At 41.0% G+C, this 24042-nt stretch overlaps 2 protein-coding genes and 1 long non-coding RNA gene across 5 annotated transcripts; all 3 read right to left on the reverse strand.

Annotated features, from left to right (window-relative positions):
* Positions 1 to 517: 517 nt before the first annotated feature.
* Positions 518 to 4967, reverse strand: hspa13 (heat shock protein 70 family, member 13). Its single transcript, XM_048264222.1, has 5 exons — positions 4805 to 4967; positions 4063 to 4403; positions 3738 to 3951; positions 3150 to 3317; positions 518 to 2483 (listed from the first exon to the last, which is right to left on the reverse strand). Exons 1-5 carry the CDS (start codon positions 4827 to 4829, stop codon positions 1915 to 1917), a joined length of 1317 nt encoding a protein of 438 aa, XP_048120179.1. The 5' UTR covers positions 4830 to 4967; the 3' UTR covers positions 518 to 1914.
* A 3368-nt stretch (positions 4968 to 8335) lies between these two features.
* On the reverse strand, positions 8336 to 19407 carry samsn1a (SAM domain, SH3 domain and nuclear localisation signals 1a). 3 transcript variants are annotated; one of them, XM_048264199.1, is made up of 16 exons: positions 19212 to 19407; positions 18037 to 18180; positions 17775 to 17818; positions 16760 to 16800; positions 16153 to 16242; positions 15005 to 15084; positions 14855 to 14905; positions 13981 to 14095; positions 13177 to 13508; positions 11408 to 11482; positions 11037 to 11174; positions 10499 to 10598; positions 10150 to 10301; positions 9708 to 9920; positions 9376 to 9526; positions 8336 to 8838 (listed from the first exon to the last, which is right to left on the reverse strand). In XM_048264199.1, exons 1-16 carry the CDS (start codon positions 19233 to 19235, stop codon positions 8693 to 8695), a joined length of 1896 nt encoding a protein of 631 aa, XP_048120156.1. In that variant the 5' UTR covers positions 19236 to 19407; the 3' UTR covers positions 8336 to 8692. The 3 variants fall into 3 exon arrangements, with proteins under 3 accessions (XP_048120156.1, XP_048120155.1, XP_048120157.1); XM_048264198.1 differs by having other exon boundaries at positions 10150 to 10307; XM_048264200.1 differs by lacking the exon at positions 14855 to 14905 and having other exon boundaries at positions 10150 to 10307.
* A 3187-nt stretch (positions 19408 to 22594) lies between these two features.
* On the reverse strand, positions 22595 to 24042 carry LOC125308045. The gene is made up of 3 exons (XR_007195822.1): positions 23728 to 24042; positions 23311 to 23572; positions 22595 to 23021 (listed from the first exon to the last, which is right to left on the reverse strand). It is a non-coding gene; the product is annotated as an uncharacterized LOC125308045 (long non-coding RNA).

Below are 24042 nucleotides of genomic sequence, written 5' to 3' on the forward strand. Positions count from 1 at the left end.
ATGCTGGTAAAAGTTAGTTTAGTTTACACACCCACTTTTGAAGTGTTGTTTCCATATGAGTCTAGGATTGTGAATAATATAACTAGATCCAAGCCTCAGAATGTAATACTACACTGTCATAGAGCTATTGGAACTTAATTGCAAAAAGCTCATGAAATTTGATTTTGTTGTACTGTATATTAGTGCAAATAACTCTAATTGTACTCTTGCAGATGTCTGCAGTGATACAGTTTGTACTTGAATTGACACAGCCTAACTAGTATATTTCATTCAAAGGGTTATTTCATATTAATTACCAGGCCCAAGATGTGGAGTTAAGTTGTGGGTTGTGAAAGGGTATGGGAAAGCTCAATGGTGGATGTGATAGCTGAGATACGTGGAACTCTAGGAACCTCTATGTATGTAGGTGGTAGCTTATTTGCAAGTCTAGCAAGTTTACTTCATACGTCTCAAAATGTAAATGTGGTATAACCATGTTGTGTGGGTTTGACTATTTACATCACATCACAACAATAGCTTTGGAAATTCATCTTTAATGAACATTTTTAAACATCAGATTTTTAGCTGAACAACAGATGAATTTTCTGCAGATAATACAAAAATAGATATCTTTTCCTTTTGTCATAAAAATGTCCATTTTATTTACTCAACCAAACAACAGCCACGTCTGCTGCCTGTGCCATATCACTGAATCCATTGCATGGGTTCACATAAAGGTGGTCCCACTCTAATGTGACAGACATGAACATACTGTAAACACACACATGGGAATACGTTACAGGCAATTATGGGCATTTTTATGTAGGCAAATGATGACGGTCCAGTTACGTTATGGAACCAGAGGAAAAATACATTTACTCTACATCTTACATTACTACATATTACAGTTGATATTAAATAATGTTGATATGGCACTGGCATCTCTTACACACATAATTCCATATACTGCCCCCTCTCTTTGGTCCTCATGATCTCCTGGGCAATCACAATCATGAACACTGATAGTATAATTATTTCAGTCCTTTTGGGATCACTGCACACATTTGTTTTTTCATACATCCTCATTCACTCCCTGGACTGTGCAGACATTCCCCAAGGATCTGCACAAACTAGAAGCCACTCACAATGCAGGCAAGCAGCACACAATAGAAGTCATCATAAAAGGCACATCAAACACAATGCTTAGCAGGAACTGTCCATCAGTAAACTATTTTTTTAAATAAATAAAAAATAAATAAATAGCTGACAACATTTTTTGGACCCTATTCACGACTAGCCTTCCCGCTGATCCCACAATCGGTAACCCCTGGGGCAACCCGGTTTGAAAGCTGCATTGGAATGACAGCTGTAAAATATTTGCTAGGTAACAAACAACCTTACAGCCTTCAAGGACGGTTTGTGACATTCAACTACAGCAGTTCAAGTTGTTACAGTTTGAGAGAGGCTATTTCAGTAGCTTCTGCACCAAAAAAATAGTGAATCCTACCTGCCCTGGTAAAGCACATCAGTGACAAGGTAGACATGCTAAGTCATTTGCCCACCTGGATTCCATCAGACATGAACTTGCCCTTACACCCTTGTACTTACAAAAATACACTGATCAAAAATGAGGATGCAAGTGAAAGAAGAGTCTGCTCTATCTGTAAGTATGGGCTGTGACTAGCACATTCTGCCTTGAATATGATATCCAAAAATTCTTGGAAATGTCTCAGTACAAAGCTGACAAATGAGATAAAACTCATCTGATATAGAATTAATTGTTTAAGTTTGCTCTAAAAGGCAGGCAAAAGGATAAAGAAACTGTTACTCAGTATTAAACGTCAAATTAACTCCAAACATGGCAGAATGCAGCTGTTTGAATTGAGCCATTACACTCAGAAATCCCACTTTATGTAAACTGCAGTCAACCTAAGATCAGCTGAAGTTCTTCTTGCGGAGGTGGTGATTTGGTATCTCCATCGCACTGACCTGCAGAGGCCATGACCCACCCATGATGCCCGCCTGAATGGCCACTCCAGTCACCACTGCCAGGTCTGGGTCCACTGAGGTATTGGGCTCCTTTCCAAAGAACTGTGCGATGAGCTGGCGGATGCGAGGTATTCTGGTTGAGCCCCCGACTAGCACAATCTCGTCTACCTCTTCCTTGCTCAGGTGACCCTCCTCTAACACCGTTTTGATGGGTGTAAGGATTTTCTGGAAGAGGTCAATGTTCAATTGTTCAAACAGCTCACGGCTGATGGGCTCCTGGAAGACAACAGGCTTGTCCTGAGACCCGTGGGGGGCCTGGGTTTGCAGCCGCAGGGAGACACGAAGCAGCATACTGGACTCTACAGTGAGTTTCAGCTTGGCTTCCTCCACAGCCTGCCTCAAGCGGTGGATGTCCTCCTTCAGGGTGGGGGCAACACCATATTGCTGCCTCACTCTCTCTGAGGCATGCTGGAAAAGTCTCTGGCTGAAGTCCTGTCCTCCAAGTTTATTATTACCTGAAAGAAATGAGATGACATGATGTCAAATGTCCTGCTTTTCTACATATTAGGCTTTGACTTAACGAGGGAAGACAACTAGTTTTCAAAGGGGGAACCAACTAAAACAGTGTTTCTCAAACTTTTTCAGACCAAGGACCACTTAACTAATAAAAAGAAAGTCACGGACCACTTAGCTAAAGATTAGACCTACTTCAACAGTACACAATAGGCCTACTCACTGAACCACCACCTTGCTTATTGCCTTTGCACCTTGCTTATTGTGTCAGAAGATTAATATGATTTAAACTGGCATATCTTACATAGGCAGTGTTGCAGAACTGTATAGATTTACATACAAGTTGGTTCAATATGGCAAACAACTCATCTATATTATATTTTACCACGTCTGCCCGCGGACCACTTGGGATAGCTTGCGGACCACCAGTGGTCCCCGGACCACACTTTGAGAAACACTGAACTAAAAGATGCTGAAATTAAGCAAGCTTGTTGAATTGAAAATGGTAATTTACAAAATTCCCAGTTCAAATTGAAGTGAGGGCAAAAATAACAAACAACCAGAAACAGTCTAAGTGACCACCATTTACATGCTACCAGTAAAAAGACAATTAGCAATTTCAGTATTATCATTTACATTTCTGTTCAGTGCTTCTCTAAGGGACTCACCTGCCATGGCCCTGGTAAGGAACATGCCCCCCTGTTTGTTAAGCAGAGACACGTCCAGCGTGCCTCCACCTAGGTCCACCACCAGCACGTTAAACACATCCACCTTGTGCAACCCATAAGCCATTGCAGCTGCAGTGGGCTCATTAATAACACGAAGAATGTCAAGCCCTAGAACCAAAAAAAAATACAGGTTATCACACGCTACTGAAAACTGCCGAGGGGACAGACACCTATGATGCGATGCGATTTTATTTTTTAGAATAAATCAAAGACTGATTAATCATTATCACTTCGCCTGAACTGCAAATTCAGCTAACTGATAGACTGCATAGGATGACACCATATTGTGTTGTCTGAAGTTGGTTATAGCCTGAATGTTTCCTGGCACTGCTAGTGTAATGTTTTAAAGTATCTGAGCAGTACTTTGACAGTCCTCCTAGAGGTTGCAAACTAACACAGGAAGCCGAGAGATTGGTGGTAGGATGAGTACTGAGTAGTTATCAGTTGAGGAGATGGGCTTTGTATATTTGTGAAGCGAAGGCTCCACACTTTTCACAGTAGGGCTTTAATGGCATAGAGTGGACCAACCTGCCATGTTGGCTGCTCTTATTGTGTAATTTCTCTGCATCTCATCAAACTCTGCAGGCACAGAGATGACCGCTTTGTGAATAGGGACGCCCAGATGCCCCTCAGCCATTTTCTTCATCTTTAACAGCAGCCGGGATCCAATGTACTCTGGACTAACTGTGAATGTCTGATTGGTGGTGATGAGAAACTCCGCACTTCCATTGTTATTCATCACCTTAAGGATCAATTAAGACAGTGATTCAGCGATTTAGTGGAAGTGTATTACACTGTGACTTTTTTGTCATACCTGGAAATATATATATGTATTGTCAACCCAAATCCTTACCTGAAATGGGTATCTAGCACTCTCTGCGATCAAAGAATCAGGCTCAAAAACCTTTCCAATGAATCTCTTAGCATCATATATGGTATTTTGAGGGTTGCTGTCGACCAAGTCCTGAACATCATGTCCGACATAGACACCTGTAGTAGTGAATGAAACTACACTGGGGAGGCTCTTCCGACCCTCCTCGTCTCCAAGCACCTCCACTTCACCGCTACCTGCGTGGAACACCCCTACAGAGCAAAATGTAGTTCCGAGGTCTAACCCTACCACTTTCGGCTTGGGAGGAGGAAGAAATTGTTGTCCCAGATAGCCGGCCAGGAGAAGAGCCAAGATGAAGGACCCTAAAAATCATGAAAGAGTTATATTAACGTTAGGTTTAACGTTAGGCCATGTGGGATGACCAATAACGTTATGGCTAACAAGAGACAACAACTAGGGAGTGACAGACGGACAGCAGAACATCTGACAGCTAACTTGTCATTAGGTCTATCGTATCACTAGTAGCCTAAGACATACAATTAAGCAAATAGCTGGATATCAGTCCGTTTGTAATTTACCTTGAGTAACGTTATACATAGGCCTATAACCTGATTTATTCAATTAGCCTACATAGCTACATAGCCTTCGCTATGACAGCGGTTTTCGACCGCTTTTCTTCGCTATGGGATGTGTGATGTTACCATTAGGTAGCAATACAACTACAACTCGCTACGATCGCGTTTTATTATGCACTGTGACTTACCAATTGCAGACATCTCCCCAGCCATTTCTACAATAATACGTGAAGGGAATAAACTGATGAAAATGAATCCTTTTCAATCAACGTGTTTTCTTCCTACCCGGCAACTTCAGTGATGACAGTAAACAGTGAAGAGTTCTACACGTCAGCGTAACTACTATATAGAGGTTCTGGGTAACGTAGTACGGCACTTCAAGCACAGCGTTTATATTTTCCAATAAAGAACTTAATTTCCCAGAATGCTAGTCGCTCTGTCTGAAGACTCGTGACGTTCTTCCCCACAACAGAATGAGGCTCATTCGACTTCATACAGCGCTGCGCAAATCTTGCTGAAAGTGAACGTGATACATGACAGACTATTGCACAAACATACATTGTGTTAAATCCAGCATGCGTCACCTTCAGCCAGATTTGCGCAGCGCTGCATGAAGTGGAATGAGCCTTTAGTCTGCGGGTCGCTTAGTGAAAGCATCACAGTCGCAGATAGCGTGTTCCACTGTTAGAAAGGATAGCAATGAATTTGTCAACATTCTTCTCACCACTGAAAATGTGATTTGGACTTGAGACCAGTGTTCTGTTTTCTTTCATTTTGGACACCTCATACATTGAGTGACAGAACACCCTAATTTGTCATACTATATTTACATATTTACTATAGTTATACTTTTATTTTGGTATTGTTGGATTCAGTACAACCACACCTTTCCAACAAGCCATCATATGTGTTTCTATGATAATCCCTGGTAAAGCAGCCACAAAGTAAATGAAAACATTCTGCATAGATAATCATGTTTTGCATGTCCGCTTATTTTAGGTATGTGTTTACATGTCTCTATTCATTCCATACATCAAGATATTCACATCCAGTCTTTTCTAGTAGGTAAAGCAACTTCCTGACTATGAACATGCCAAGTTTCAAAGTTCTCAGAGCTTGTGTGATTGATCTGCACTAGTTTATATGCCTTAACTCCCATACAGGCTATATTTTAGTCCTTTTTTGGTTTTGGGGTGTATAACAATTCTGTTAATTTAACAGTCTTAGCAGTAAAATATTTTTAGCCAAGAATCCATTTCATATATGGGAGACCTTAGAGATGAGGAAAAACATTGTTGGGTTTAGTTCTACCTCTGGTAGGGGTATCTCAAAAACTAAAGCCCTTTCTGACCATTTGTCACCTATATAACCTGTTGCCCCCCCACCCACCCACCCAAAAAAAAAAAAAAAAATGCACCGCCTACTTCAGAGGGCAGTGTGTTCTTTTGGCCTACCATCAAATGCTGGACATCTTTAGAAAGCTAAGATCCTGTAGTTTCTTAGGAAGCACTGGCACAGAGCCTAGAATAATGTTTTTTCTTTCTGCCGGATAACAAGCATCTCTGAACTGACCATATTTCAGCCCTCTAGGTCACTTGATATGATTTTAGAAACACAACTGAGCCCTAGTACCAGGTCTTCCGAAGCTGTGTGCAAAAGCAGATCAATATAGAATGAAACTAGAATGAAATGAGTACTTTAGACCATTATTTGTTAAGGTATGCTCATGCGTTTTGTAATGCCCTATGGAAACTCCCCATAGGACTTTTGGTTACCCAAAATGCATACTGACAATAAAAGTATGCATTTCTGAGGTTTCTTGGTGACTATTTGGATTGTATGTCAGGTTCAAGACATACAGAAAGCCTCTTTGAATGTTGCACCCTGGTTAGAGACATACCGGTAGGCTACTCAAAAGTAAAGTAGGTTAACGGTAACGAGTAACAAGTTAGCCTACTTTCCAAAATTCGCTGGCAATAATAATGATTTAAAATGGTGTATGGGCAAAGCTGTTTCAAAGGGGGATAAAGCAGCAGCAAACAACCGACTTGCATACCATAAATCCTCAAATTATGGCCGGGATTCTATTTTTTATAGATGGGCCTCGGATATCTGTTTGATTTGGACAAATAAAGCCCGCCGGTCCCCAAGCTGCTAATAACTGCTAACTGCTAATAGGGCTATCAGTACATGAACACGAAGACATTGTTTCGATTTAACTCAATGAAATAAGAGATCTTCTTAATATTTTTAAATTGTTGGTTGGTTTAATACTGTTGCCAATGAAAAGTCGTTGTCCACACCACAGGTCTCCAACACATCGCTTTCAAGCTCAGTCGCTTGCTGCCCTCTTTTGAGTTTGCGAGAGGCTGAAGCAGTCCTACACATTTGCACAATTGTTGCCACGACGAATTTAATAAAAAGTAAATAACTAAATTTGGCTACGCAAAAATAAAGGCATGTTATGCAGCCTATAAGTAAATAAAAGACCCCAGCCATAATTTGATATTAGGGCCTCTCTGTATAAATAATAGGCCTATTTACCTCTCCTTATTCAGTGTAAACTTGGAAAAGTTGAAAAAGATAAATCGGGCCTTTCACACTGTCAGTTCTTGCAGTTCATTAACGAGTAAAAAAACAAACAGCTGGCAACGTTAAAAAGAGCTATTCAGATGGGCTCATAGAATTTGAACTATATATGAAATGTTGCGCTGAGCTTACCAAAATGGCGCCCTGTCGGGCTCAGAGTGTACTTCATACCAATGACGTAACTGATCTATCTTGCTCCACTCTAGAATCTTTGGTAGAAAGTACCGATATTCGTGTTAAAATGTAAGAAGTAAAAGTAAAAAGTCGCCTCAAAAATAAATAGTAAAGTAAAGTGAAAATATCGGAAAAATATACTTGAGTACAGTAACAAAATATTTCTACTCATCACTTCCCATCTCTGTTACTAACTAATCAAGGATATTTGTAGCCTGAGCCAGACCCACATCAAGATGTGGTCTGGGGACTCACCATTCGCAGTGCTCAGCTCAACTCTGCCATCATTATGTTAAGTCCGCCTGCCAACTCTATACATGATGTGATTGGCCTGATTGAAGTTTAATTTTTCCAGCTCGCAAGCCAACAGAGAGTTGCTAGACTACCCTGGTAGCAAATTACATTTGCTGCCGCTAGGGTGCATCTAGATTTCTAGGCTAGGATCTTTGACTATCCTTCTAAAAGTGGAACACAATGGGAGACTACAACTGAAGCCCTGTTATGTGAATTGTTATTGCGTAGCCCAAACAAAAATATCTGTTCAAAACTGACAATGAAATTGTGGATTTTAAATTCAGTCGGGTAAACATGTGTTTGTTCCTCGGTTTGATGTCAACATAATCTTAGTAGGCTACATCTAACGTTAAGTCGACCTATAGGCTATTTGCATCTCTCCAACTATCACAAAATCAACATGCAAAACAATAACCTTGGCGTCCTAGATAAGTAGAGCCTATCCCTAAAAGTTGGCTATGTTCTTCTTACTAACTCTAAAACAGGGTATCCTGTGGCCTATGCATTTCAAGTGCAAGCTCAATGTATAACAGTCAGAATACGCAAGACATGGTGTGATAATGGCCTGACAGTGAATGGGTCACTGCAAATGCGCTGGCTATAGATTTAGTGGAGATTAGCTGTGTCACTAAAAGAAAAATTATTTCAAGTGGACATATGGCAAGTATCCAAGGTAAATAATTTATTATCATTGTATTATTATGTTCAGATAGGCTATTTACATTGATTAAATATATTTTGCTAAAAAAGTGAATAAAAAAGGAAGCCTCTATCACACACACACACACACACACACATCTTTTCAGTCAAATCTGCCAAATATTTTTAACAGACCATGTTGACTATAAATCAAGGCGATGTGGGAAAAATAACAAGCACATTACATCTAATAGGCCTACCCCTTTTTGTTAACAAATAAAGATGATAACATTGGAGAATTAAATCTTTGCAAAATGAATTAAAACAAATATATACATGACATAGCATTGAATAGCGACACGTCGCTGGTGAGCTGGTTATCAGCCATGTTCTGGAGCGTCAGGTGTTGTTGATTGACTTTCCCCATCGTCCCTACTTTCTGAACACTCTGATGGAATAAAACAACCAGAGTCCCGTGGGCAGTCGTTTGTGTCTTTGTCCTCTTTATCATTGCCATGGTCATCACCTGATGGCGGTAAATAAATATGATATATTATGAATACACACTGGGATTCCAGAATGGACACCTGTCTGTTAATTCCATTCTGGACTGATAAATTAGGTTAGTCACAACATACCCCTGATGGCTTTTATCTTCATTAAATGACTCTCTGGCTTGGGCTGTGTAACATCATGTTTACTACAACAACCCACAGAGCTGGCCCACAAAAATGGCACCTGTTCCCACATGAGATGAACGGACCAATTCCGCTGACATGAATTTCAGAGTGAAAAACCCTGCATGACTGACATAAAGTGCTGAGTAAATGGACATCCAGGCAGAGGACCAGATGTTTATCCAGGTCTTACCTACACTTTCACAGCATTAAAAATAGACCTAAGGAAATGGTTGCTCTTCGTGAGCAATTTTGCTATAGTTTGTGGTGTGTCCACAATGACTAATAACTTGAACATGTAGGCATAGATTACATATAAACCTTTTTTCCATTCCATTAAAAGGAACAAACTCATGATATCAGATAACTGTCTATTAGACTCTCACCTCCTATTTCATAGTGAACATCAGCGACAGCAAGCAGCTTTCGTTGATGTTCAGGATCAGTGATGTTTAGTTCTATAAGATGTTTCTCTTGTAGATGTATCAAGTCTTCCACTGTCTGGTAGCCATTCAGTAGCAGTGAAGAGGCATACTCCTTTGACACATGACAAGAGAGTTGTTAACATCTTAGTATCAGCATTTACAAAGTAATAATCCAAACTCAAGTATAGCATTTAAAATTTAAGTTTGAAATTATCGTAGGGGTGACCCCTCATTGACATATTTATGTCACAGTAATCTAATGGATTTATTTTAGTTTTTGACCAAGTGTTTACCTCTAATTGCAAACGTTCAAGTAATTCCAGTAAGGTTTTGGGTCGTGGCCTTTTTGAGAGTCTCTGTGGCCTTATCTTTGGAGTATCATCTTCTTTCTCTTTTTCAGGGAGCATGTCGACATAGATGAACTTAAAATTCCCCACTTTGTTGTTCAGCATGCCCGTCCATATGCCCATAGGGGGTTTACGTATAACGCTTATAATGTCTCCAACCTGTGAGATAAAATAAGTACGGACACAAATACAAAATAGCAAAGAATTACACTATAACAATGTATGTTATCATAGATTCATAATTAAAGATTAGCATGAAGCAATCATAATGAGCATTCAGTAACAAGGGCAGTTCCCACAGACCTTTGATTACCAGGGTCTAAGGAGATTATGTCTCTTAGTCTCATACGAGGTGATAACTAGGGCCCTATGTTGTAGGCAGGTCTACCTTGAGCCTGAGGGAGTCTGTGTCATAGGGGCTTGGAACGAAGTCTGTGTGCACTCGGGCGCGTCCGCAGAACTGGCCTGCGTAGGGGACCTCCTCCTCCAGCCTCAGGCTGCCTCGTATGCTACAGCCGTCAGAGCTGCTCACCACACCACCTGAGCCAGTAACACAGGAAGCAGGCCATGTGATTACACTGTTCAAGTTCAACTTTATTGTTGTGTAACGTACACTGAGTCAGAAAGCATTACAAATGGGTTTTAAACCTGTTTTGTACCTGCCTGCCTATCAAACAGCTGGTGTTAACCACCACCTGCAGTGGCATATGTAAAAGCTGATGGGGGTGTATACTTACTAGTAGAACTCTGTCCACTGTACAGACTCTCTGAGGAGTCACTGGGCTTATCGGTGGGACTGTCTGTTTCTTCCTCTTTATCTTTGGCTGGCTGATCAACCTGGAGCAGAGGTAAAAATGCATTGAAAAAACACTATTCTATTTGATAGAATTTTAAGTGGCCATTGCTATTCATGGGTGTCATCAGGTCCCTTACCACAAAAATCAAGCACCTAGTTTATGAATGCAGATTGCATGCTGCTTGATTTTATACACTTGTGGCAAATTACCTGATATTTATATGATTTTTGAATAGTAGTTCACAAATGCTTTAATAGGCCTATCTATAATATGTTACTTCTCTTTTTTTGTTTGCCATTTAGCTACTAATCCAATGACCTTAACCGTATTTGTCTCTTCCTCTACCTGTTCAACAGGTGTACAGGTGTACTTCCCCACTGGTTTATTTCTAGATTTTTGTATTGAGATTAGATTAGATTTTATAATGTGCCTTTGCTGTGACTTGGCTTTCTTGCTGTTTGGCAGGCTGTTCACTCACCATGTCTTCTGCGAAATTCTTGGCACATTTCCTGCCCATCTTTAAGCGCATCGTCATAGAAATGGCCTTCATCTTCTTCCCCAAGCCACCCTGTTTGCCTGGCTCACAATTCTCAAGAGACACATTTCCTCCTTCAGGCTATATCATGAGCACACACACACAAACAATTAGACAGCAATTAACACAAACCAAGTTCATACTCATGTACAAAAGTGTATCTATACAAACATACCAATCATACCATAGATACAATAGTCATTTAATTTGAATCTTACAGACACAAAGAAAAAACAAAGCAAACACATTGAGGTTTATTCCCTTCTAATTTAATTTTCTGTAACTCAAGTCATAAATCATAGCAATATGCTTACCACAGCTGTTCCATTTTCTTGTGGTTTCACTGTTGGTTGTTGTTGTTTGTCAAATCTTCCAAAGCTGGTGGATCGCTGTGTGAAATGTAAATGTAAGTTGAGAAAAAGTTATATATTATGCTGTAGTTTAACTGATGACATTTATCAACTCTTTTATGAGGTGAATAGATTGACTGTGCCCTGAAAATTTCACTACTTCTCAGAACAGCAAAATAATTACTTAAGCCAGCAAAGCTCACAATCCTGGTAAAGACCTTTCACAACCGTAGGACAAAAGTAAATTTCACTATATTTAAACACCAACTATCACCTAATAGCAAGTCATCATTATTCCATCCTAAAGAATTATGATGGAGTTACATTGAAATGTATTGTTATTTCAGAAGTTCTGTTTGTATTTTGAAGATTTTAGACAGACTTACATAAGTCTTGTTTTGACCTACCTTTGGTTTAAGAGTTTTGGGTTTGTTGTCGCAAACGTTTGAAGCAGCCCTCTGGAGCATTGTTAGTTATTTTAAAGACTTGAAAACAACACTATCTCTGCATGTAATGAAGTGTGTCGACCATTGAATGCTTAATGGAAATGTTAAGCCTCTGCAGTTAAGCAATTGAAGTCTCAGTTTGATGACTTCCTCAAATGACACAGGAAGTTGGTTCACACTTCTGTCTCTTATGAGGTTTCAGAGAGGAAAAACACTAAGTGCTTAGGTTTGCATTCTGTGGTCAGTGCTCAGTAACATCACACTGTCATTTCTAGTAACTAGATCATTATCTAAAGTGGAAGAGTTATTATCTGTAACAAGATTTACATAAACACTAAACACTATTATTTGTATTAGTATTATTATTAGTTTTAGTAGTATAGGAGACATAGTGGTGATACAATGTTTCATCTCTTTATTTAAAATAAAATAAAAGATAAAATAAAATAAATACTTTTTTCAAAGTGTGTCAGAACTCTGGAAAAATGTGTCATAACTAACTTTCCTTTCTCTTTTAATTCAGATTGCAAAATCTCAGGCTTGCCCATTGAGAAAGAGGAAGTTTCATCTTCTGAAATGAAACACAGGCCAAGCAGAAAGTGGAGAGTCACTATGTTGTAACCATTGTTTTTTGAGACCTACTCTTGCCTGTATTTTGCTTGAATTAAGGGTTTATATTGCACTAATGCTTAGAATTACTGTTATTTCATCTTTAATTGTAGATTTAACAACAAACCCATTCATTTCCTAATCACAGTGGAAATATTTTGCTCTCATCGTTTGACAGAGATGAGAAGCGGGCATGTTGATCTTTGTTTATGTGTTCCGTATTCTGCAAGCCAATGTCTTGAGATTATAGGATGCATGTATGCAACACAACAGGCCAGGGGGTTTCCACAAAACCCTATGGACAATGGTATGACCTAATCCACTGTGCAATCAGGCATGCTAAAGTCTCAATCCAGGATTAAGGTTTATAATCTATGCTTCTGAACCCATAACATGCAGAAATAAAGTGCACATGCTCATCATATATGAAATAAAAGTGTTCTCTAAGATTTACATGATGAACAACCAGATTGCTCTAGGAATCCTCTAAAGACCAAGCCTTTGCAGAACCGCACGTCCTTTGAATTCCAAAGGAAATAGACCTTAGAAAAGTAAACAGTGCTTTCATCTACTCTAATTAGGATGTTCTTTATGAAGCCAACGAGAATGTCCCTGCTTTGCCATTCCAGCTGTATTGTTTGATAAATCAGGCAGCCAACCAACCTCTTAATCACTTACTTTTGAGACATCCATATCTGTGACCGAGCGGACAATGCTGCAGGGTCCATCTCTCCTCACACATCTGTCTGTGGTCAGTTCTGGTCTGATCCAGTCCTTGCCTGGTGGTAATGTAAGATCTTGGGAGTAGACATGGTACTCGGTGTGAGGTCTACGGCAGGTATGGTAAGAGGGACACCAGACTTGGGTTGCCTCGATTGGGGCGCTCCAACTCTGACGCTCCCTGGAGCCTGGTGCGCCCCCATCCCTGAGGTCCAGTCTGTGGACGCCGTTCTCCAGGGCTGCTGCAGCTGCTGCTGGGCTTGGGCCACGACTTTTTGAGCGACCTTTACCTACAAATAGAAACCGATTTCATTTTATTTATACATTTTATAAGTAATTTTCCATACCTAGATTTCTATTGTATTACACACACAAGCAGTATATTTTATGGCTCATTATATTGTGCTTACCAAATGTTTTTGTTTATTCTCCTTTTTATAATGGACCCATGTGAGGTCTGAGCACATTTCTGTATGAGCTGCAACTCTATCATGTAGATGTCTGTGATGATGTTGAGTAGCTTATGTTGGGAAATGTGTGATGCAGTGTCTTGAAGTGAAGTACATGCTTAATTGATGTGTCATGTGGGTGTCATGTATGCTGAGTAAGTCTGTAACATGTGACGTGATGAAGTGGCTGGAGTCCAAAACAAATGTCCCTTTGGGGACAATAAAGTATAACTTACCTTACACATTGTTAATATCATTGCCATAGAATATTTTATAATATAAATATATAAATATAATATTGTTCTGCAGGCACCTGTAGGCTTGCTTGTGTTTCTTGGTCTGATATTTCCATTTCCTTTCTTCCCAGACTTTTGACTTTTCCTGGTCGTTCCTCTTGACTCTCTTATATCTTTGTTTTTTGTGACAGTCTAGTGATTAAAAATAAAAATAGAATAAAGTAAGTACATGCAAAGAAAATCTCATCAGATGGACCCATATGACCGATTGGGTCTGAATAGGAAAACTCATCAGGCCCTGTAAAACACTCAGGTGCATTCCCAACTGGCCTTTGCACCTCTCTCTCTCTCAGTCAGGTGTGAGTGCTTCATCCTGTTTGGGCTGAAATCCCATTCCAGTCTCATCAGTCTCATGTGCTTAAGGCTTCTGTCTGGCCTGTCTGGGCATGAGTCTCACAGTTGCTACTATTTGGCCTGGCAGCTCCTTGCCTTTGCCAGTACTTAGTGAAACAGTTATAAGTGAAATAACTGAGTGCAGCTATATACATACAGTATACAGTAGCCTACACACGCACGCACGCACACACACACACACACACACACACACACACACACACACACACACACACACACACACACACACACACACACACACACACACACACACACACACACACACACACACACACACACACACACACACACACACACATTTAATCACTCTCTCTCTCCCCTATCACACTCTCAACATGTTATGTGAGGATTAACAAGTCAGTGGAGGAGAGCCCTCTCACCCTGTCTCTGCACCATCTGTACAGTGCAATGCAATCAGCGTCTGTGCTAAGTGATTACCCCCATTTAGGACAACAAGCATGCACAGGGCAAAGGGGACAGAAGGTGGGGGAGGGAGGGGGATAGTGCTGAGATGTGCCGGCAGGACGTTGAACTCACCGCAGCTCTTTGAAGCTGTTGGTTGGGGGTGTATTCCTCATAGCACACAAGCTAAGAGCCACACCGGGAGAACAATAATGAGGTCAGAACACATCTCCGCTCAGCAGCACGTCTGAACAAGTGATACTACAACGTCAGACAAGGTCTCACCTTCAGTGGTCTTGACATTTTTGGGTATAGATTTTCTTGTGATGTCCTGTGGTGTAACTGTGTCACAGAGGATTCCAGCTCTAATCATAAAAAAACATATTAAAGCCAACGTTACTTTCCATAAAATCCCCCCCCCCACACACACACACATACACACATACACACATACACACACACTCACATACACACCCAGTTGCTTTTAATGATCTTTTATATGTAATCAGGATGAAAATACAATGGGTAAGGATTAGCTATTGAAATATGCCATAGGGGACTCCAATAGACGAGAGTCCTTTTAGTGAAGCACTGCCCTGTCTGCTGAATCAGGGGAAAAATCAGGATCTTCTGTTCAACAGGGAAATCACTTCCCCTTAATGAGTGCTTAGTCCACAGAGCTTAATCATGGAAAGTGCCTGCCTGCCTGCCTGCCTGCCTGCCTTTGGGAGGCAAATTGATACTGCATTTGCATTTCCCTCCTATTCAGCTTGTCTAGGTACACAAAAGCTACAAAGCTTGGTAAACAAACATAAAGGGTGTATGTTCTTCTGTATTCTCATGCTCAGTGTTTGGATCTGAACAGGGTCTGTGTCAGGGTATGGGTTGCTGAAACACAGGGTCAGTCCCTGCCCTAGTGCCTCATGCTTATACATCCACATTCATGTGGATCCTTGATTTAGTATATTTTACTGCCCTTATGTGGATTTGTTATTTCTTTTTATCATCTTGTTTATGTTGTAGTGTATGTTGTGTGTGATGTCTTGAGCTACTTGAATTTCCCCTTGGGGATCAATAAAGTATCTATCTATCTATCTATCTATCGACCGATCTAGCTATCTAGCTGTGATTTGGGCGTGTATAGTGAGGCTCCATTGCAGAATCTGTTTGCTCAGAAAGTCCATCTGTCTCCCGATTAATCCTGCACATGACAGCCAAGTGCCTTAAGAAAGACCCTGCACGCTCCACACTGATGTCTGCCTCCCTCCTCTGGCGCCTTTAAGGAGGATTTGGTGCCATAGCCATTCTAGTCTCATCTGGCCACCAATACCTCTACAATATGGCTTGTGGTTGGCTGCTTGGCACTCTTAAAAGGGTGTGAAGGGAAAAGCTTTACCCCCACCGAAGCCCACACAAATCCTCTGAGCATTTACCTTCATTCTGATTGTTCTTGATGTGGAGTAAATCTTCTGGGTTTCTGGCAGGCAGCCAGAATGGAGGCCCATTACTGCAGGAGGCATTATCTTCAGGAGGGGGAAAAAAGCAAAACCATTACATTTGGATTTGCTGATGAGTTGCACCATGTCATGTGGGCCCTTAGAGGAAACTGATAAAAATGCATTTGCTGCTCAGACAACAAGTAGGTTACAATGTCTGGCTCTCCTCACAGAAGCTGGATTACCCCACGCTTTATTTTGTGAATGCATCTCTCTCAAGCAAGGGGTAAACCTTGTTTGAGAGAGAGTTGTTTTACTTCATCATTGCCTCTCTATTACTTTACTATTGCAGACCCTTTCCTCTGGTCTATATCCACAGCACCAACATAAGTGTATTGTGTGCAATAGAGCAGAAATGAACGCTCATTTTGTGTGTCTGTGCAGTTCTGAGACCAGAGGATTCTTATTGTGCTATTATTCCCATGACATATTTGAATTACAATGATTACAATGCTTGTTTATTAATAACAATAACTAACTAACCGACTCTTACTGCCTTTCCTCAATTCTAACAAAGTTACAAAGTTAGCTTGAATTCACATACCTAGGGATTCATTGTCTGACACAGATTTTGACACCATCCCACTGAAAAAGAAAAATAGATCATAAAAACAAACATATAGCCAAAAGCTGGAGTTCCCCCTACTGTGAACATGCACATACAGTATAGGGTCTGTTTCTATATGCAGAGAACATTGCATGCCCCTACAAAGTCTGCTAGAGTCTGCCCTCCCAGCTAAATCAGAGCCACCCTCGGCATTCCCACATGCAGCTTGCAACCTTCCCAAGGTTAACTACCCCATGAAGGTTTGCTGTGATCTGCAAGCAGCAGGGGTCGGAGCAGTCTCGGCCATTGATCTGAAGTGGTTTTAAGTGGATGTTTAAGGGAAGGGGTTTAATCCTTCACTGGGTCACCCTCCCTGTCATGCCAAAAGCTTTTTTGCAGAAAGGAACTTTCAATGGGGATTTCTCGCCATGCTGCTTTTTCACCCCATGTAAGGGCATCATATTTGAGTCAAACAGCTGCTTTCTTCTTAGAAAGATCTGTAAGAGCACTCACATATCTCTGTGACCTCAATAGTGAAAGAGTTGAGGCTGGGATATTTAAGTGGATGATCTGAATCCACTTAAAATGCTTGCGTGGGGAACATGCACTCAGCCACACTATCATAACTGACCAAAGCAAATGTTTTTCTTGTGTTTCAACTGCCCAAACGGCTATTCACCAACAGTCCATTTTAATGAACATAATGCATGCTTTTAGTTTCAAATGAACACTTGGAATTCAGTGGTGCTCTACCTAATGCAGCTTTGCTGCTCCAGCCCATCTCATCCTTAAGAGCACCCGGCTGGGTATAAATAGACAGATGCTTGAAAGCTTATAGTGTAAAGGCTATATAGGATAGAGCAACAGGAATCAAGCAACAGCCTCATCCATAGGTATTATCTCCTAGAGGATTGAGGGTCTTTGTGACCATTTTGCTCCCATGGTAAAGAGGACACCAGACTTTCACTCTCCCATAACCCTGAAGTGTAGAAGCACACTAGACCCAGCTCACCTGGTCTTCTTCCTTGAGGTGCTGTTACTGGCATAGGAGAAGTCCTAAAGAAAAAGAACATATGTTCTGTTAACTATCTGCTCTCAAGTTGTAGAACACTTGTTATCATTTTTCACATCAGGTTATGTGAAGGTCAGCTGATTCAGTGTACATAATGTTGACTTCAAAGGGATGAGAGAAAAACAGTAAAGTATGAGTGAGATGTTGCAAGACAGTTTTCTGACAACTGAACCGTGGCATTCTAACAAGGGAGGGATCATACCGTGGAGCTGCAGCGACGAGTTGCATTCCATTTACTGTGCTCATGCAGCAGGCCAGCATGACTGCGGGATCTGGTGGGGACGCTGTACACCTCTGTGTTACTCGAGTCTTGCACAGCCTCATACAGACTGTCCAGAGAGCCTTCCTGCACAGGACACAAGAGCAAAGGGGTGAGGGGAGGAAAAGAGCTGAAAGTATGTTATTGTACAGTATATGAGTGTATGAGTGTCAGTCAGGTGAACTCCACTTCGGGCGAATTGAAGGTGGTGCTAGCATAACTGATAACTGATATAGTTACAGTTTCAGGCCACATGAGCATCTGACTTATTTAATTTGCCTCATAAGAGCATACACTCCCTCTTACTGTCACCGTAAATGTCTTTGATTTAAGGAGACAGTCAGTAAATACATTTTCTGAATTTCTACTTATTGTCTGTTCATGCATTGTTCTCCTGAAATTCTTAACTGTGGTAGAGAAGTGGAAAAGAGGAGGAGGGGAAATCTACACGTTCTCTAGATCCTCTATTTCCAGAACATAAACATATTCATCCGAGTGAAGGGACAGCGGTCTATGTAGCTCACGTGGCTCCACGTAACTTCATTCAGAGGCATACCGATCTTGAAATGGGGCATAACGACTCCCGTGATATTAATCCTGAATCGCAGCAAACAGAGCCAACATCTGTCACATAATGCCACTTCACCACCATGCACATGCTGCCCTCTTTCTATGAAACTCCTGTTATACTCTCACTGATATCTCTCACACACAGACAACTTATCACATCATATCAGACAACTATATGTGAAACGCATGCACACCAATGTGATGTGTTGTCATCATGTATTGTTCTGACCAGAAGATATTGTTATGGACGCATAGTACATTACTACACAAATTATCCGTATAGGCAAACAGCAATAGTGAGAAGCAGACACAAGCATGATACATGGAGCTATAACTCCAACCCAGTTTGAGTCTCTTAGTCCTTCCTCTAGTGTTTAGTTTTCCTTTTTCCCCACCTCCTTCTGTCACTCTCTCTTCCTCCACCCTGTCCCCCTTTCTCTTTCCCTCTCTCTCTTTCTCTCCTATTCTACCTGTGTGTTGTGTGGCTGGAGTAGTCTGTGGAGCTGTCAACAGCAGAAAAGTCAAAAGAGCAAAAGAGTTCATCTTACCAGAGAGAAGCAGAAGAGATTCATCCTGACTCAAGAGAAGAGCACGAGAGGGGTCTTCTCCACTAGACCACCAGTTCACACAAACACAAACACAAACACACACACACACATGCACAAACAACAGGGGCACCGAGCAGACAGCCAACAGCTGCACCCTGTGCTTGAGGCTGCCTGCCACAGATTAATACTGAATGAAATCCCTGCCGTAATCCAATAGATGGCGAGGGACCATCCCCACATGAGACAGATTTCACTGTACAGAAGCCCCTCAGCATCGACCACTCATAGCCTGATAACAAGTAAACAAGCCTCAAGCACTACTGAATGAGTCTGATTAACTCCGACATGAGGCCCCTAGGCAAAACACACATAGGAATGGTGGCAAAATAGTCTGAAGGAAAGTTGAACACATGGACAACATGTAGAGCAGTACAGACTGTGACCACAAAACAGGAGATGCCCAAGGGGTGAAATTTATTTTAGTGTAGCCTACAATGAAAGACCGGATTACTGACACATGATTCAAGAAAACTTTAATCTTGATATTACTCAAAAATAGATGATTTGGGTTGACAATGTTTCTCCCAGCATGTAATACAGCACACAGACACATAGACGCTTTAAGAGACATGATGCTCTCTGTCAAAGACTGACCTATTTCCTTGTAGTTCACATAAAAGGCATACTTCAACCAATCTCAGTGCACTATGCATTATTCAGTTGCTGCTAAATGTCTACTGGCTTGTCTGTAGAGCAATTATAATTGCATCAGCCAGAAAAACCCACTCAAATTCCCTCGAATGATAATTCCATCAGGGACTAATTTCCAGGGCTGCTTACTAGTGAATAGATAGATGATAAATAATTTTGGCAAAGTCAGACAGTCACTACATTCCCAAAAAAAAAGAAAAACAAATCTAATTCAGGAAAGAGGAAATCCTGGCAATCGACAAGGGCACCATGTGACCACAGCTCTGCACCCAAATCCTATACTAGAGCATCTACAGTACTAGCCGGTGAGCCGGTTATAGTATGTCTCTATATGTAATGCTACAGGAAGCACAGCAGCCTTGTTTGTGTGGGCTGGTGAGTGTGTGCATGTGCATGTGTTTGTGTGTATGTGGCTGCCTTTATCTTTGTGTCTGAGTGTCTTAGTATGGTCAGGTGAACACAAGTGGAAACTAAACTGTCCTGAGGCCCACAGACAATGTTATGCACAGATGTGTGTGTGTGTGTGTGTGTGTGTGTGTGTGTGTGTGTGTGTGTGTGTGTGTGTGTGTGTGTGGGTGCGTGTGAGGCGACTTGTGTTTTTGGAGCCCCTCTGAGTTGAGCTTGCCGCTGACAGATGTAGGTCAAGCCTGAGAGACTGAGCAGACAGCAGGACACGGTGTGTGGGCAAAACACACATACACACCGAGACACACTCACATTCAAAAGACACATAGATATACACACAGAGACACTCTAACATTCAAAACACACATACACACAGAGACACACTCACATTCAGAAACAAATTGCAATGGAATATGCTGAACAACACAACAGACAATTAAAAAGGAAATTATACGGATGTAACAAATATTATAAGATATGAAAAATATGGATATTGTTAATTAATACAAAATATACCTTACATGCTGTGCATGCATATACCAGTAGTTATTATTTTATGACAAGAGTAACTCTCACATGGTTGGAAACCAGATTGTGCAGCTTTTCAGTTCAACACACTGATACAATACCTCAGGTAATTACCTCAAATACCTTCTCATGTTACTCCAAAAGGTTTACCAGTCCAGACCAAAATTTACCTATTGTTTTTCCTGTGCCAAACAAAAGGAAAACATCTTTTCACAGGTGGTATAGATTCCTTGCATAAGTCTAAATCTCTGATACACCTGTGTGAAACTCCTTTGCACAATTCTTCAATCAGCAATCATTTATTATACATAAGAGATGTCTGTTTTGTGTTTCTATTTGAAAGTATGGATCTAATGCACATTTAGACAAAGTACTGTATTGCCTATTTGGTGGAGAAAACAGTACAAAAGGTGTTTACTGTAGGTTTATTTCGATGAAAGTTGTAGTTCAATGAAATTTCTTGCTAGGTGTTTGCTGTATGTCTTACATGTCAATGACAGTTACATCTTGGGAGGAATTAATAAATTATTCAGACACAGGTGTTAACTGTTTTGAGAATGTTGCTGTATGTCTTACATGTCAATGACAGTTACATCTTGGGAGGAATTAATAAATTATTCAGACACGGGTGTTAACTGTTTTGAGAATGTGATGTGAGAGTTGACACAAGCATCAAAACGATCGAGAAAAACTGTATTAGTGTCAACTCTGAAATCACACTCTCAAAACAGTTAACACCCGTGTCTGAACAAAAGCACTCTGGACAAAATGACACATTTTGCTTGCAAAAGGCTGTTACTCTCTCAAAACACTTAAAACATGCAGCAAAAGCAAATCTTGCCTTCAAACACTACAACTTGTTGCCAATTAAAAAACACTCTTTAATCAATCATTACACACTGGACAACAAAATGCAAAATCTAGTTCTCAAAATTAGCATTTTTGCTATGTCTGTTCCATTACTTTCTCATTTTTCTGGTAGGCCTATCAGAAAAAAACTGTGAAAAGACAAAATGTACTGAATAAAAAAAAAAATTATTCATTCCTCCCAAGATGTAACTGCCATTGACATGTAACACATACAGTAAATACCTAGCAAGATACAGTAAATTTCATTGAACTACAACTTGTCATTTTTCATCGAAATAGACCTGGTGAACAGACATCTCTTATGTATAATGAATGATTGCTGATTGATAGCCTGGCTAGCGCCACCACTTCTCAATGAGACGTGGTCTAGGAACCAAACGTTAATTTTCTCGTATTTGAAAAAAATGCCCAGATCCGTTTATTGGGTGCCACGGATGTCTATCAAATACGTCTGTGCATAGCTCATCATCGTCTTGCTTTCCCCCTTGTTCTGTGATTGGTCCCCTATCTCAGGCGAAAATTTGCTCCATGGTCTCCAGGCTGCCTTAGCAGCGTGAATCAAATCGCGTGCAAGGCAGCATGGGAACACCCAGGCTAGCTGATTGAAGAATTGTGCAAAGGAGTTTCACACAGGTGTATCAGAGATTCAGACTTATGCAAGGAATCTATACCACCTGTGAAAAGATGTTTTCCTTTTGTTTAGCATGGGAAAACCAATAGAGTTTCGGGCTTTTGAATGACACCTGTGTTAACTGTTTTGCAAAAGGGTGTGAGAAATGTGTGAACCCAATGAAAATGTGTGAACACATTCGCAAGAGATGACTTCTGCTGTGCAAAGAAAGTAGTCATGAAGACCAAGTGGGTTCTAGTTTACTTAAGCAGGTAAAAGCAATCGAGAAAAACTGTAATTTAGATGTGTAGACAGGCTGTCAGGTGGAGAGGAATGTCCTCACAATGTGGGCCATTCCAAAGCAGAGCTCCGTCCGGCAGGATCTAGAAGTCCAACAGCATTGTCATACATGTGATACACCGAGGAGGTGAAAAGGGGAAGTTCCGTACAGTTTGGGGGAAATCCTCTTCAGGCTAGTGTTGTCACTGTGTTGCAAGACAAGAATGCTTCAGAGCAGGTCAGCAACAGGGGGAATGCCACAAGCACACCTGCAGACCCTGAATGGGGCCAGACATTAGTGTGTCATAGGGTATGTGTGTTACTGACCAGTTTATGTTCTTCCCAGAGCATGTGTTGGGAGATAGAATGCTGAAGCTGAATATGATCTGAAGTGTGCAGTATGTAGGCTACTTTGACATCCAGAGAAGGGAAATAAACAAGTTAAGTCATGTTGTTAACAGTTCTGCTAAATAGCTCTCTAAGGTGTGTTTGTTTGACTGGCAGCATTCCTGCCAACCCTTTCAGGTCAACTTTCACCTGCCACCCAGAGGGTAAAATGGCAATCTAGTGTATTGTTACAGTGGTCTAAGAAAAAATGGTCTCTTTGCAATCATGTAAGGAGCTCGATTTCTCTGGCCTGTCAATAGTCTTGTATCTTGGACTATGTGAATTGACAAGTAGAAGTGATGTGCCTACCAAGGTTCAGAGTGAGGTGTGGGTTACTCTTTCCTCCACTGTTTCCAGTAAGAGTCATGATCAAATACAGGCCTACTACAGCATCCTCTCTTCTGGGACGGAGCCTCAGCTTTCCTCACTGTCATTCTGTTCAGTGTTGCTGATCCTGCCAGCTGGTGCCATGAGTTTGAGAGCAGGAGTGTGAGGAGACGCCCCCTCTCTCTGTCATTCTGTTCATTTTGATCGTCAGCAAATCCTTGATCTCTTTAATACGGGACTGGCTCTGATGGAAAAGGAAATAAGTGAAGCAGTGGAAGATTAATACACATCTGACCCATATTCCACAGTTTGGTTATGACTGCGAGCAGCACAGCGACTCCAACCAGGGAAAAGTAATTTGTGAAATTATATAACATTACAGATCCTATGGAGATTTACGTCTTTGAGTCGACCGAAATTTAAGACCGTGCGTCAAAGTTACGCGTAGACTGCGCATGTGTGAAACGGAACTGCTGTAAACACTTCCCTCCAGTAGGTGGACCACATAGAAGAACAACACTTAAACCTAAAAACAAACCTAGACAGAAGAAGACTTGTTTGGTTACCATAACGACGATGGAACAGAGCGCCTGTCCTCAGCTTGCCTGGCTTTGAGTTACGTGAGACACCACGACATGGAGTCAACTTCGACCGATGTAAAGCCACAATCCACAGATACATTCTTTAACATTATATTTAACGGTCACTTTACCA

The sequence above is a fragment of the Alosa alosa genome, chromosome 15, assembly GCF_017589495.1.
Source record: "Alosa alosa isolate M-15738 ecotype Scorff River chromosome 15, AALO_Geno_1.1, whole genome shotgun sequence".
Classification (NCBI taxonomy): Eukaryota; Metazoa; Chordata; class Actinopteri; order Clupeiformes; family Clupeidae; genus Alosa; species Alosa alosa.

Coding starts and splice junctions, on each gene's coding strand:
- samsn1a (XM_048264198.1), bottom strand. CDS start 19,235: ATGAATCTCTTCTGCTTCTCTCTG. Junction 11,483..13,176: donor CAGATATGGATGTCTCAAAA/GTAAGTGATTAA, acceptor CATTTCACACAG/CGATCCACCAGCTTTGGAAG. Junction 10,599..11,036: donor AGAATTTCGCAGAAGACATG/GTGAGTGAACAG, acceptor CCTCTGCTCCAG/GTTGATCAGCCAGCCAAAGA.
- hspa13 (XM_048264222.1), bottom strand. CDS start 4,829: ATGGCTGGGGAGATGTCTGCAATTG. Junction 3,318..3,737: donor AAGAGCAGCCAACATGGCAG/GTTGGTCCACTC, acceptor TTTTGGTTCTAG/GGCTTGACATTCTTCGTGTT. Junction 2,484..3,149: donor CCTTACCAGGGCCATGGCAG/GTGAGTCCCTTA, acceptor CATTTCTTTCAG/GTAATAATAAACTTGGAGGA.